We start from the raw sequence: 14,406 nt of genomic DNA, 5'->3' as shown, positions 1-14,406 counted from the left end.
AATAATATTTACTCATTATGCAGTGGAATAGGCAGTTGCCGCTGTGATACAATCTATCGTTCTCCTTTATTCTAAGAGCCAAGCTCAAGACGTTTTAGAGACACTGAGCTAGCAAAACACTGAATATCCACTAGAGGGTCTCCTATTCCATGTTGAATACAGAAAGCTGGGTTTAAGTTCCCTGCCTTGCTTGGGTAGAGGGGTTCAGCACTTTGTCTCTGGAAGGCTGGGAATTCTCATGCAGGGCTAGTTCCAAGGGTTTGAGTATACATGTTTCCGTGTATATAGAATCCTAGAATTGCATAGTTGGAAGGGACCCTGAGGATCATCTAGTCCAACCCCCTGCAATGCAAGAATACGCAGCGGGGCTTGAACTTGCAACCTTGGCATTATCAGCACCATGCTCCAACCCACTGAGCTAGATCATCATCTTATCTGTATGCCACTTTTCCGTACTTAAAAAAAAACATGCTTGAGGTGGCTTACAACTTGACAAGGTTTACATAATTACAAATGTAACAAAAGCCACAAACAATAAATAAAACACATCAGAAAGCACACAACCAAACTGAAACCATTTCCACATAAATCATAATAAGACCTAAAAATAAATATACAAAAAATAATACAAATAACAAACAAAAAACCCCAAACAAAACACCCTATATGCAGAACCCCTGTGTAAAATGTGGCCACACCATATATTTGTAAAAAAATTCTTTCCAGTAGCACCTTAAAGACCAACTAAGTTAGTTCTTGGTATGAGCTTTCGTGTGCATGCACACTTCTTCAGATACACTGAAGAAGTGTATTTGTATTCACTGTTTATTTGGTCGAAACACCTTGACCCACACCCCCCTTCCCTATTTTAGCCTTCCATTTTCCTTTGGTATTTTTGAATGCTACTTTAATTTACACCATTCAAAATTTTGTTTATGAGAGAGGAGCATTTGCGGCAGATTAACAACACAGGGCAACTCACGTTGGCCGAAAGCTGGGATGTCAACGTGGCCACTTTCTCCTGGGATGACTCCAACTCACGGCGCAGTTTGCGGATTTGCTACAATCAGGGAGAAAGATAGGGAGGAGTCAGGGAGCAAGATAGACCCTTTTGCTCTCCACCAATGGGTCAAGAGCAAAGCAGCCGTAGGGAGGACAGAGAGAGAGAGAATCTTACTGTACCTCAGACTGCATCCTCTCCTCAGCCTGGCAGCACATGGTGGGGCAGAGGAGAGACAGAGAGAGGCAGGCGGTTAGGGCATAAGTAGCAGAGGCGCACTCACAGGCAAAGGCGAGGAGCCATGCAGAGAAGCCAGCACCTCCGCTGCAATCTTTCCACATGCACCACGCTTCTTGTGGCAACACGACAACAGCTTATTTCTGCCACACCTTCCCTCCTCCCCACATGGTTACACGCAAAGCCCTGAAAGAGCGGCACAGCACCCCATCACTCGAAAAGACTGCAGCAGGGGAACATCCAGGGTTTGGGGAAGAGAGGGAAGGATGGCCTGCCAGAATTGCAGCACTGAGAAAGCAAAGGGCAGGCCAGGCCCGCTGATGAAGGGAGCACAGCTTACTGAGGAGTAAGTGGAGGAAGCACTTGACGCCAGGGACAGCACAGATCCGTGAACTGCAATAGACAAGAGAGAAGACACGTGTCATGGGGTCATCTCCTCACCGTGGGGCATCAGTGTACATGGGGCAGGGGGAGAACCTAGAGGCACAAAGAAGTGGGGCCACAACACCAAGAGTCGACGTGAGGCTCTCTTAACAGTTAACATGGGAAATTTGAGGGATCGGGAGAGCGTTCGGTCCTGGAAGAAACGGGCAAGATTCCTTGCCTGCATGGGTGGATCATCCATCCCAGCCAAGGCTCAACATTCCTAGAGAAATGTGAAAACATTTTGCTAGCACAGGCGTTCAATGTTTGTTTTCAGCACAAAGACCTACGTTTTAACGCAGCACATCAGGAACAAACTTGAAGTAATACGAGGCACGGAATCAGCAATGACCCAGGTGGAGACCCTGGCTGAGGGAGTTCCCTGCCACAATCCAACGGAAATCAGTTCTATCACTACCTGAACTATATTGCAATCTTTCCGCAGGGCCTGCAAGACAGAGCTGTTCCACCAGGCCTTTGGCCAAGGCACAGTCTGACCCCCTCTTTTGGTAATCCTCACAGAACTCTAGCTCAATGGTTGCCATTAATTTGATTTTAAATTGATTTTAGAATGAATTGATTTTAGAATGCATTTCAATTAACTGATTGTGATTTTATGTAAACTGTGTTACTTTTATTGTTGTTAGCTGCTCTGAGCCCGGCTTCGGCTGGGGAGGGCAGGATATAAATAAAATTTATTATTATTATTACTACTACTACTACTACTATTATTATTTAGCATAGTGCTTCATTGGCTTTGAGTAATTTTAAAGTCTTATACAGATGCAGTGTGGACACACATCCTAAAAAGAGGGGTGGCTGTCTCTGCCCCATGGCAAGCTAGCACTGGGCGATGGGCAGAGTGCCTGCCTCCCACATCCTGTTTATCGTGGTGCTGGAAGTGCAGGAGGGAGAAAGCAATGCTTGAAAGTTACCGATCTCACCCACTCACACCTCCCGTCCCCAGCTCTGCCATGCCATCTTGCTCCCCTGCAAGCAAGAAGCAGCTCCCACAGCTGCACCAGCCCACCTGCCAGGTACACCTGTGCACACTTGAGAAGACCTGACAGACAGAATTTGTCGCGACCGTATCCCTCTCACCATTATTACTGTGGAGGAGACTCTTGTCCTCCTGGCTGGGTGCAGGACTCTCACCATCATCCACAGGGTCGCGAAAGGAGCCCGAACGGATCATGCCCTTGGGCCGGTCTGCCAGGGAGAGGGTGCTGCCCATGGGGGACGCATTGTACAGCTCGAAGGTGGAGTCGTGGGTGGGGATGCTGTTGGAGCGGGTGATCCTCGGGGTGTTGGCTGCCGTGGGGGTCACTGCAGGAGAAGGAGGGAGGGGAGGACAAGCTAGTCAGATGGAGCTGCTTGAAGCAGGAATGGGGGTGTAGGAACAGAGGGCTCACTAGACTCAGGGGTGGCAGCCAGGAGAGAGAGAGAGAGAGAGAGAGAGAGAGAGAGAGAGAGAGAGAGAGAGAAGGGTAGAATCTTTGAATGTACACCATTCCTTGCACAAACCAATCTGCACCTGTGTAAAATGTAAACACTTGCACCAGGCCACCCCTTAACATCTCTGATTTCATGCCCCTGACCTTGGAGTCGGTTTTGGGTGAGCTGACAGTGCCATCTCAGAAGAAAGAAAATTAAGGGAAAGGATCTCAGAAAGTATAGATCAGCATCAGCTTCAACTGGCTTAGAACACCTGTCTCCAAAAGTTCCCCCTGCAGGAAAACAGAAGGCAAGAGAAACTAACCAATATTAGTGAGCGGTGCCTTTCCAACCAATGGCATGGAGAGAGCAGGAGGGGAAGGCAGCTCAGACTGATCATCTGATTCCTGCAATCCTCCAATCGTGTGGGAGTGCCGCCTCTCCTTGGCCTCTTCCTGGGACTGGATTTGATACCTGCCAAAATTAAGGGAGAGAGAAGTAGAACAAGGAAGACTGGAGGAATTTTGTAGCCGTAAAACAACTGTGGTGGCTTAGGCTTAACATCACTCATGTAGCCAGTTCCTGAGGTCATAGTAAGCGAAATTCTAAATTTCGCTGGGGAGCACCTAATTGTATAGCAATGGTGATGCTAAGAAAGTGTGGATTACTCAGTGCTAATAAAGGTAATCAGAGCTTTTGCAAGCAGATTGCCATCCAAGGTACTCTTTCCAAAGGACATGAGAAAAAATAGATAAACCAAGGCCACAGCTCTTTGAACATTTAGTTTAGGATTAAGTCTCATTAAATCTTGGGCCTTACTTCAGAGGAAACCTGTTCAGGCTTGGACTTCAGTGCATGCATTCACCCCGTAAGTATTTGAACACAGCTACAAAAAGTCAATGGAAGCCATATCATGGAAGCCGTTTATATACTGTCCAATTTATTATGCCCTCTAGAACATGGCCAGTTAACAGCAAATGCTACCATACTATAAAGTTCTGTAGAGTATTTCATTCTGGTAAACATCATTTATTAACTGAGGACTTTAAACAGGATTCACCTAATGAGCCCTGCCAGAAGAAGCCCTGTGCAAGGACTTCTGCTTGCTCAACAAGGCTTCCTCTACACTTCTGAAATTGTTTCATTTTCAGGGGGGGGGGGGACCCAGAAAAGTGCACAGGGGGAGGAGAGGGAGGATCATTCCATCTGGCAAGTTGAAATGCTTGTGCATACAGAACATTCATCATACCGCAATAATAAAGTGCTTTTTTATAAAAAAAAAGGACACCACAACGGCCATTATAAACAAAAATAAATAATAACTTCAATATTGTTCACAGCAAATGGCTCCCAGGATAGTTTGTGCTCCACATACAGTAGTTGGGAAAGCTGTGCCTAGCCTTCCTATATACAATCTTGCAAAGGACCAAGAAGTGAGAGATGTAACCAGATCCCTAGACTGGTTTGCTTTGAACAGAAACAGGGTGGGCTGCTTTTATGAACCACCATGGTTAATTGATTTTCTTTGGGATCTTACCCTGTAGCATGTAGAATATTAAGTACCCTGTTTAAGAGGGTGATAAACAGCATGCTCAAAATAACATAGAGTGTTGGTTTGCGAGGAACACCGAGATTTCTTCAACTGGTCATCTTGTGTTAGTATGACTACAGTGAAAAGCAGGTTTCGTCTACTGCAACATCATACTGTATGCCATGCCCACTAATTTATTTGACCATCAGTTGATAGCAACAGGAAAGTGAGGGGTGGGGTAGAAGGACGATTACCTTAGTCCCTTCTTGGGCAATGTATTCCGATCACGGTTAGAGCTGCAGGAAGGGAAGCAAGCACAACAGTATTTGTTAATCATTTGCTGGAGTCCAGCTGTAGCATCTGATGGGCGATAAACTGGTTTATGAAGTTTTGGGAATGCAGAGCATTATCTGGCTTAGTTTAGAAGCATGGAGTTAGAACTCCATGGACATGAAGCTAGAACTCCACCATGGGCAAGAACAACGAACTGCAACATTATGCTGGAGTTTGAATAAAGATTTTCCACTGCACTGCAATTCCACTGCTCTGCTTCCACTTCCCCAACTGCCTTCCTTGTTGCTCTGCAACACTTTAACTGCAGGGAATAGGAATTGCTTCACAGAGAACCAACCATGTTTCCAAAAAAGCCCCATCCCCTTTAGCCTGGGGATCATGCCATCAAACAAAAGCTACCCCACTTTCTTCTACCTGTCCAGGTGTGTGATCCTGGGGCTCCCCGTCCAGGACATCTCACTGGGTTCCTCCTCAGCAGCCACAACAGGAGGGGTGGGAGCAGTGGTGGGAGCAGTTGTATTGCCTGCAGAGAAGGGGCTGTGCAGGCTCATAGGCATCTGCAAGGACTCCATGCTCCTGTGCAACCCTGAGAGCTTGGGGTACATGCGGGATTCCTTGGGGATGCTGAAGCCTCCCATGAGCTCCAGGCCCTGGGAGAAGCTAGCAGAGTTTATGTTAAGGACTGGAGCAGGGCTTGGCGTGAAGCACGACGTGAGGTGGGGGCCCACATTTGCTGCAGCTGGATGGGACTCGTGCAGTTTGCCACCGTGCATCTGGTGTTCGCTGGAGGGAGGGAGGTCCAGACTGTTGGAGTTCACCTTGTCCAGGTTGGCCAGAGAAGGAGCTTTCACGTAGCTTTTGGCAGCTGACCTGAAGGAAAGCAACATGGTGTTAGAAGGCGACTGTGGGCAGAGACTTGGAGCTTTGCATGGCTCTTATCGTACCTTTTATTTATTTGTTTAACAAATTTCTTAACCCAGCCATAGGCCTGCTAAAAACACCCACAATTGTCAGGCTATGGGGAATCAGATCCCTCCCCCGGTGGCAGTAAATAAGCAGATCAAACAAAAGGAATGTTCTTACTAGATAAGTTCTCTAATAATCACAGTGAGAGACAAAGGAATACATCTCTCTCTAAAAATGGTGTTGCTCCCAGTAAAGGTTCACCCCCTCCATCACCATTAATCTATGTCACTCCAACGTCTGGTAATCTGAGCTTTCTTTTCTATCACTTTCTAAGCCCGTCTAGTCTTAGTTGGAGGGGGGTCATGAATGCTGTCCAAGGACACTGAATCTGTCAGTTGTCTCCATTTCCTCTTCTGGTTGTTCTTCACCCAGCTTTTCCCCTCTGGACTATGCCCCTCTGTAAACCTCTGTTCTAAATCAATACTGTCCTCCTGCCCTTGGGAAGGTTCAGAAAAAGTGGGAGCGGTTCCCACCATTCCTCCTCAGTCCAGTCCCTGACAACAATTCTTTTTTCTCCCAATTATATTTTATTAAGTTTCAACATTTTCAACATATACAATCAAAACACAATTTTGTCTTTTCTCTTATTTTTGTCGACTTCCCACTCTCCCCTTCTGCTGACCCTATCTTCTACCTGTTAAATCATAATCACGATATTATAATCAACACCCACAATTCTTCTTACCTGAGTGGAGTTGGTGGCAACTCAGCCACTTTAGCAGAAGTCTGGTGCCCACCTTGAGCCTTCGGGGTGCTTTCAGGGGAGCCGATACTCTTGAGTGAGACGCAGTCAGAGTCCAGGGCCACAGCTTTGGCTTTGGCTTTCTCCTTCTCCCTGTCCGTCTGATTCACCGGCACTGGCGTGCTCCGGCCTGTGCCAATCTTAGAGGGCTCTTTCAGCCGTGAGACGCTGATGCTTCCTTTTGTGCTGAGCAGGCTGGGGTCAATGCTGCTGCTCACTGGCCGTGGCCCACTGCGTCCACCAGTCACGCTCATGGAACTAGATTTGGCTGGGCGTGGCAGGCTCCGGTACTGGATGTTGGTGCGGGCCCCTGGGGCCATGAAGCCAGGCTCCCCAGCATTAGACACATCCAAGCTTGTTTTCCTTCCATTGACTGGCTTGACTGGGATGCTAGAAGTCTTCTGGATCTTACCAAGGGTGGCCGAGCCACCAGCTTGCATCACCGTGGCAGTGCCAGTTGCAGGAGGTGGCTTCTTGTAGCCAAAAGAGCCGGAAGTGGTGGTCCGGGTCAGCCCAGAAGGGGGCTTCTTGGCATCTGAAATCCGATCTCGGCCAGCATCAGACGATGAGCGCTGCAGGCTGGCGTTCTTCACTGAAAGCTTGTTCTTGTCTGTTGCTTTTGCTTCAGGTTTACCTGCAGGAGAAATAACTCAGTTTGAAGAAAAGGCATTTGTGCACGCAGCTTCTTAGGTGACCAAAAGAAACTTATCGAAAAGGTACTTAGTCAGGACAGCCAGTCCCTGCACCAAAATGAGCACAATGTCAGGGCACACGTCAGTACAACCACCTCCCAAGCTAAATTGTACTGATTTTGTTTCAGGGAACATGATCAAAGACTTTACTGAGATGAGATGCAGCCCTAGGATGTATCGAGCACATTCCAGGCTCCCTTCTTTCTCTGTGGCCTACAGTTAGTCATGCACCTGTGACTGCACTCTCAAGATGAATGGGAAGCAAACAGGCAAGGAAGTGGAGGTGGCAGCCACAAACCTGCCTAGCTAACACTAGGGCTCCACTTCCTGTTCCAACCTCACCTGCCACTTTGAGGGTCTGGGCTGTGTGGGTGATGGGAGAGGTCACTGCCACAGGAGGAGTTTTGCCCTTCTTCAAGGAGCCCGGTGGGCCCAAACTGACTGGCTTTTTCAGATCTCCGCCTTTGGCAGGAGCCTCGTCACAACTTTCCGAGCGCTCCCGTCGCCATTTGGAAGAGCTGTGCTCCATTTTCAGACTCCCGCTGTCATAGTCCATCTTCTTCTGAGCCTTCTCTTCTGGCTCTCCGTACCAGTTCAGCCCACTCTCTGCCAGTGAGCGCTTCTCAGAGTCTGTGCGCAGCTGTAAGGCAAGCAGAAGAGGATTCTGTTAGCTGGTACCTTAACCTTGCCACCCAAAATACTCCCCCAGCCTCCCCTGAGAACACTTTTAAGGAGAAAGACAGCACAGGGCTTCATGCAATTTCTTTCTCTGGTACCAAAACTGCAGCAGCAGCAGCAGCAGCAGCAGCAGCAGCAGCAGCAGCATGAAAACATGGCGGATTCTCTGGGTGCCTGTCCTACCTACCGCTATGGCGGAGTTCCTGCGAGAAGCCGTAGGGGTGGAAGGCAGGGAATTGAGCGAGGAGCTGGCATTGAACTCTTCTGAGCTGAGATTGTCAGAGGCATCGCTGAGGCCGCTGCTGATGGAGCTACTCTCATCCCAGCTGAAACACACAGGAGGCAACAATGGTTAATAATAGTCCATAAAAAGTATAAAATCCAATTAAATATCCACACAGCAGCGGTCAAATCTTAGGCAATATTGCCAGCTCAAAGAAGATGCTTTGTTTGTTTATTTAAATATTTATACATCACACTTTAATAAAAATACAACAAGACAGTATTGATGACTACCCGAGAGTGCATACTTTGATACACAATTTGTCACAGATTTATTGCTCCCTAGCACCCTAATAATCCTTTCTTACAACCAAGTTGGTCAAAGTGTGGTTAAAGGATGGGTTTTTGCCATATTTTCAGTGCACACTTATAAGTGAAGCAAGGATCTTTTAATTTCCACATCCCTCCCCCCCCCCACCCCAGCTACTGCGTGTGTGTGTGAGAGAGAGAGAGAGATCGCGTGCGTGTGTGTAGTACAAACTCAGTTTTAGCTGCTAGGACTAGGCTTGCTTGAGAACAAAAGCTCAGGCTAGTTTACTCTTGTCATGTGGATTGTCACTTCAGAATACTATATTCATATACATTAACATACATTGTAAAAACCAATCCAAAAATCAGTGTGTATTTTGCAAAGTGCTCAGATGCAGAAACTGAGGTGTTCAGCTCAGCTGCATCTTGGAACAAGATAGAGCTGGAAAAGAGTGTTGGTCATAAACAGTCGGACCTTGGGGCATCCCAGAAGGAGACTCGGGGTCAAAGTAAGAATGAGGAATGGTTGCCAACCCTCTCACATGGGACAGGGGTCCAGGAACACCATGAACAGGAAGAAGCTTCTTTCCTATGTGGAGGGTCTGTGAGGAGCAGGTGCATGGGGGAAGGAGGAAGAACACTGTGTATTTTTTTATTTAAAAAAGTAAAATAAAATACTTCTTTCATGTTATCTGGCACTTTGCACTCAAGAATAAATAGTGTAGACCATTTCAAATAATGATAGAACCATGTCTGATAGGCAGTTCCAGTGTCTAAGAATTTCCTTGGGGGGATCCTTTGTACAAAGGTACTGTAAGCAACAATGGTTGCCAAGCAAGGAACCTTATTTAGCATGGCAATTTGGAAGAAATCAAACTATCTGATGACTACAGAAGACTTTGCAGCCCTACTAATCAGTTCTACATGAACAATTGTCACTTTGCCCAAATTTCATAAAATAATCCAGTTTTCCTGCTTTATTCCAGCCTTGCTGCTAGCACGTAGTTGGATGAGCAGCTTGCCAGACAAACCGTGTAAGCCACCCAGTAAATATAAGTGAGCAGGACTTGTACAAATTTGTTGCAAGCTACTAAATGTTTTGCACATATAGTTGCTTCATTTTGAACCCAGTAGCTGAAGCTTTCTAGAAGATGGAGATTATTTTTATTTTTAGCAAGGAGTAATCTGGTAGAAATTGAAAGGTGGGGTTAAGTGACAGACAGTAACAGAACCAGAATGTGCTATAACTGGAACCATTGGCAGGGAGAAGCAGCCACATAGGGCACAAAAGTTCAGTGCCTTTACCACATGGAACATTTTTGTAGATCTTGCTTGGATGCATTCTAACACATGACAATCATGAGGACTAGAACACTGTTTATAATGAAAGTATTTTTGAGAATACTTGCCACATATGAGATTTTGCATCAGATGCAGAAACCCCAAAATGTGAATAGTCCAGGTTATCTACTAAGTGACCCCTAGTCTGTCCTCTTATAAATGCCCAAATGAGCTCTCATTAACACAGGATCTGTGTTAGCTGCAGCTAATTCAGCAGCCAGCGGAAAAGGGTCTAGTTAAAAATATCCAAAATGCCTTCCTTTGTACTGCAGAGGGTGCTATTGAGAGTAGAACAGCATCTCAGCCTGTGTATATTGCACCTGATTACTTTACACGTCTAGCACCAGCCAAGGAACTAGGAAAAAGAGAGAGCAAAGTCTTTCCCCAAGATAGGTGTTGAAGCAAGAGACTGGCAGATGCTAATCCAGGCATTACCGAATGTCTACACTGTGACATTTATTGTGAGCTGCTGCCAATGTCAGCCAACAGCCAGGCTGTAAAGTGCACCACAGGGAGATCATTTAAGAAAGCAGAAGAGATTGGCTTAGTTTTGAATGGCACAGTTACTATCAGTCCTTAGCACCTGATGGTATGGAGAATTTCTAGAGAGAAGGTGGGCTTGTTGTTCTTTTTGTTACTGGTTCTGAGATGGCTCAGTTGGTAGAGCATGAGACTCTTAATCTCCGGGTCATAGGTTTGAGCCCCACGTTGGGCAAAATACTTGCTGGAGGTTGGACTAGATGGTCCTCATGGTCCCAATGCTGTAATTCTATGTTATGTATTTTTCTGTTTTTATTTTGTAACCCACTCTGTGATCGTTGGATGAAAGACAGCAGAGAAAAGAAAAAAAGTAAGATCTGAGAACCCAAGAGTGTTTGTGGAATGTCTGGATGTCAAGGCAAGAGAGTGTGAGCCAGAACCGAGTGAGCGCTGTTATCTCCTGACCCTTGCCCCTCCATCTTAGCTCTGCTGAGCTTGCCCAAATAGAGCAACCTTCATTCTCCAGGCAAGGGGGCAGGATTTCCACCCTTCATGGCACCAGCCCCAGCCTGCATCATTCCCTTGCTCGCTTCAGCCTCATACATCAAGCCCCTGATGCGGGCTGCTCACATTCACCTATTTCATGACTTGATTTACCCAGAACAATCAAACAATAGTCACTCACTGGAAGAGGCCAAGGGACATAAGGCAGATTCCAAGGACCAGAACTGGACAGGGGCACTGAACTCTTTTATGAAATCCAGCGCTGGGCAAGAAAGCAGCTCCGAGGACAACAAGAGGAGGGTGCAAAGAAGGCGCTTGGGAGGCCACTCATCCAAAAAGCATCTCTCATATGCCTTAACGCCATCCACAGATCCTTGGTAGCAGCTGCAGGTTGTACTCACCCAGCAACATACCATCTTTAAGTACTCAACCATTAAACAGATGGTTTGTGCTGGGCCGGGGTTGGAGGGGAGGAGAGTATTTATAGAACTGTGGGGAAGGGGGAGAGTTTAAAATGTTTGAGAAACACCTGGTCTGGAACAGACAGAAGGAAAGGAGCAGCAGCCAAAATAGCCAAACCTCAAGATGATGCTCAGAAAGTGAGGGGCAGGATAGGTTGGTTGGTTGTAGTCTTGTGTTGTACATTTTAAAACTATCTATCCATCTATTCAGCAGTTATTTCTATTCAGTTATTTCTATTCAGCAGTTATTTATCATTACTGAATCTAAATAACGGGGAAAGGCATGCCTGCTACCTGTAACAAGCCTTTGTTGCTGCTGTGCTTCAAAGCTTAAAATCATGAACATAGCCTGTCAAAATGTGGGTGGCAACAAAAGCTATGTGGATGATGAAGCTAAGTGAGCCACGTTTCCTTGGTCTCCATTCGCCAACATTTGTCACCCAAGGTTTCCATGAAGAGTCCCAGGCAAGTTCAGTCTGAATGAGAGCAAACCCTCCTTCGTCGGCAACAGCTGCCCGCTCTTGCAGATCCCAGTCCCTCTCACGTTTGTTTCCAAGAATGAAAGCAGAATGAACACAGGAGCAACTGGGGAGCCGTTTGCAGAGATTTTGCAACAGCACCACAACGCCTTCCAGAAACGTGGGTGGGCAAAGGGGCAAGCTAAAAGAAAGCCATCTGCCTCCCACGCAGCTCCTTAACGTGACACTTCCAGCCTGCACAGAAACAGAGGGTGGAATGTTCTAACAGAGCAAGCATTTCAACTTGTCAGATGAAACATTCCCTCCGCTCCTTACCCCATGCAATGTTCTGGGGTTCTCCTGACTCTCTCAGAGCCAATTTCCAGAGGAGGGAGGGAACCCCATTGAGCAGGGCTACCATTGACAGAGCTCCTTAGGTGAATCCCACCCAGTGTCTTAATAATAAAGGCTTTGTTTCTCTCCAAAACTTCCTGTTGTTCTGCTATGTCTCTCCCCTGCTCCCAACACAGCTCTGCCTGTTGCTCTCCAGTCCTGTTTTTTTTCTTGTTCCACTGCTCTTTTCGACCCCTATTCTCTTAACTAACACCCATTCCTCACCACCACCCCCGCTCACTAGGAAATCACAATGGTGTGTAGAAGATGCGAAACAACACACACACACACACACACACACACACACACACACCCCTAAGTTATTATTCACAGCCCATGACCAGGGTGGAGAACCTCAGGCCCCTCCAGATGTTGACTGTCTCCCGAGACAGACAGATGCCAACAACTCCCGTCAGCCCCAGTCAGCAGAGCCAGTGGTCAGCGAGAAAAAATTGGAGGGCTAAAAGTTCCCCACCCTGCCTGAGGAGGAGGAGGAGTAGGTAGAACCACTATCTCTAAAGAGGAGACTCAGCTCTTCATCTTTGCCTGTAGGAAATAAAACATCCATGCTGATCAACAATTACTTCACCCCTCCGCAAATGCTAGGTTGCCCACCCCCTATGGAACAAAATGACTCTTGTTGGCACACATACTGCAGCTTTGGGTTGTGGAGCAGGACTGAAGAGGGTGGATACAGCAGCGGATCACATTTTACTTGCTCTCCAGGGCTCTTTAACACTCTGCAGCCAAACAAAGTCAGTATATTAGCAAAGGCTCAGTACTCAAGTCAAGGCCAAATTGTGAGCAACTAAACAAGAACATGGAGACATCTTGACTCTCTGAAACGCTACCAAAGTTCTGCCGTCACTGGATGCAAACTCCTGAGGCAAAATCCTCTCCAAAACAAAACAAAATTCCCTCTGCTCCCCCACCCCATCGATCAGCATAATGACACAGTCTGACAGTTGTAAGACTCCTATGGGCTATTCTGCTTCTTCCCAAGTTTCAGTTTGGCTCCATGAAAAGTCCTAATAGGACCTAGCAAAGGCAAGGCTTAACACTCTCTCTCTCTCTCTCTCTCTCTCTCTCTCTCTCTCTCTCTCTCTCTCTCTCACACACACACACACACACACACACACACACACCTCTAAAAAAATTCCAGATTTATAGGTCATAGAATGATATTGGTAAATTAAGCTGTATATGCAGGGAGGATTAATAGAGGATGGTAAGTATTTATTGCTTTTGCAGCCTTCCCATTCACCAACTGCCATAACCCTTATAGCTTGCAAGGCCTTACTGTCGCAATTGCAGCCAAATACATTTATATTTACTTTACAAAAAATGCAGCTTGTGTATCTACAAAAACAAAAACAAATACTTTGCTAGCAAGTTTAAATCTGAGCAAGAGCTCCTCAGGCTACTTCCTTCTTTATCATTAGTTCTCACTTATGTGGGTTAAGAAAAGGAGCTTCCAGAGAAGGGTGCTGCTGCGTAAATACATGTGTGTTTACGCTTGTGGTTTTCTTTGGTATAACCAGGAAGGGAGACCAGAGACAGCTAATGGCATCCTCCAGTCTCAGCAATGGAAGCAAATCTTGCTAGCAATGCCCCAGCAGGCCATGTGGAAAAGCTCATCTTTTCAGCTGTCAATCAAGCCATCTCAAGTGAAGAATGCTACTGGGTCACTGCATTACTCTGGTGCTTTAGGCTGGAGTGGCATCTGCCATTTTTCCCTAAGGACCATCTTCCCAGCAATTGAGGGACCCAGAGGGCTTCCCAGAACAAACTGGAATGTAGCTCCTTCCATCAGGATAAGCAAAGGCCCCTTTCAGGTCATTGCTTGAGTGGGTCAGTAGTAGCCCCTTAGGCCAATTTAACAAGTCTAGACAAGGTCTGGGGTGGAGGAACAACAAAGGGGACAAATGTCCGCTTTGTGAATGAAAAAGGGGAGACCAGGAGAGGGGAAGAATATATATCCCCCCTCCACCAGTGTCAATTCCAGCTGTCACAGGCCACAATGTATGCACTCCTCTGCGATGCTTTAGTCAACAAACAACTCATCAGTTGCTTGTTTCCAGAGATATCTGAGTAATGCAATGGGATGAAGGAATTCATACGCTCCCATTCATATTGTTAGGTTTTCGGGGGGGGGGGGTAGGCTGTATTCCTGAGTCCCTTCCAAATCCTGGATCCAGCAGGGATTTAATTGCTGAATAAGCCAGGCAAGGGCCATAATGG

The 14,406-nt window shown here is 46.7% G+C and overlaps 1 protein-coding gene across 11 annotated transcripts in view; it reads right to left on the bottom strand.

The window, feature by feature from the left end:
- The window catches only part of NAV1 (neuron navigator 1), a 306,850-nt gene that overhangs the window by 22,840 nt on the left and 269,604 nt on the right, over positions 1-14,406 (bottom strand). For 5 of the 11 annotated variants that reach the window (XM_081194639.1, XM_081194647.1, XM_081194642.1 and 2 more), the window contains 10 exons: positions 8,185-8,323; positions 7,662-7,959; positions 6,571-7,261; positions 5,334-5,789; positions 4,880-4,921; positions 3,420-3,568; positions 2,762-2,986; positions 1,578-1,630; positions 1,183-1,206; positions 983-1,060 (listed from right to left, as the gene is read on the bottom strand). In XM_081194639.1, coding sequence (XP_081050765.1) covers positions 983-1,060; positions 1,183-1,206; positions 1,578-1,630; positions 2,762-2,986; positions 3,420-3,568; positions 4,880-4,921; positions 5,334-5,789; positions 6,571-7,261; positions 7,662-7,959; positions 8,185-8,323 — 2,155 coding nt within the window. The remainder of the gene's footprint in view (positions 1-982; positions 1,061-1,182; positions 1,207-1,577; positions 1,631-2,761; positions 2,987-3,419; positions 3,569-4,879; positions 4,922-5,333; positions 5,790-6,570; positions 7,262-7,661; positions 7,960-8,184; positions 8,324-14,406) is intronic. The other 6 variants (XM_081194646.1, XM_081194641.1, XM_081194640.1 and 3 more) reach the window with 3 other exon arrangements.

This window comes from Podarcis bocagei (assembly GCF_964188305.1).
Source record: "Podarcis bocagei genome assembly, chromosome: 5".
NCBI classification, from domain to species: domain Eukaryota; kingdom Metazoa; phylum Chordata; class Lepidosauria; order Squamata; family Lacertidae; genus Podarcis; species Podarcis bocagei.
Note: the sequence above shows the minus strand (reverse complement) of the source record. Positions and strands in the feature narration are given on the sequence as shown.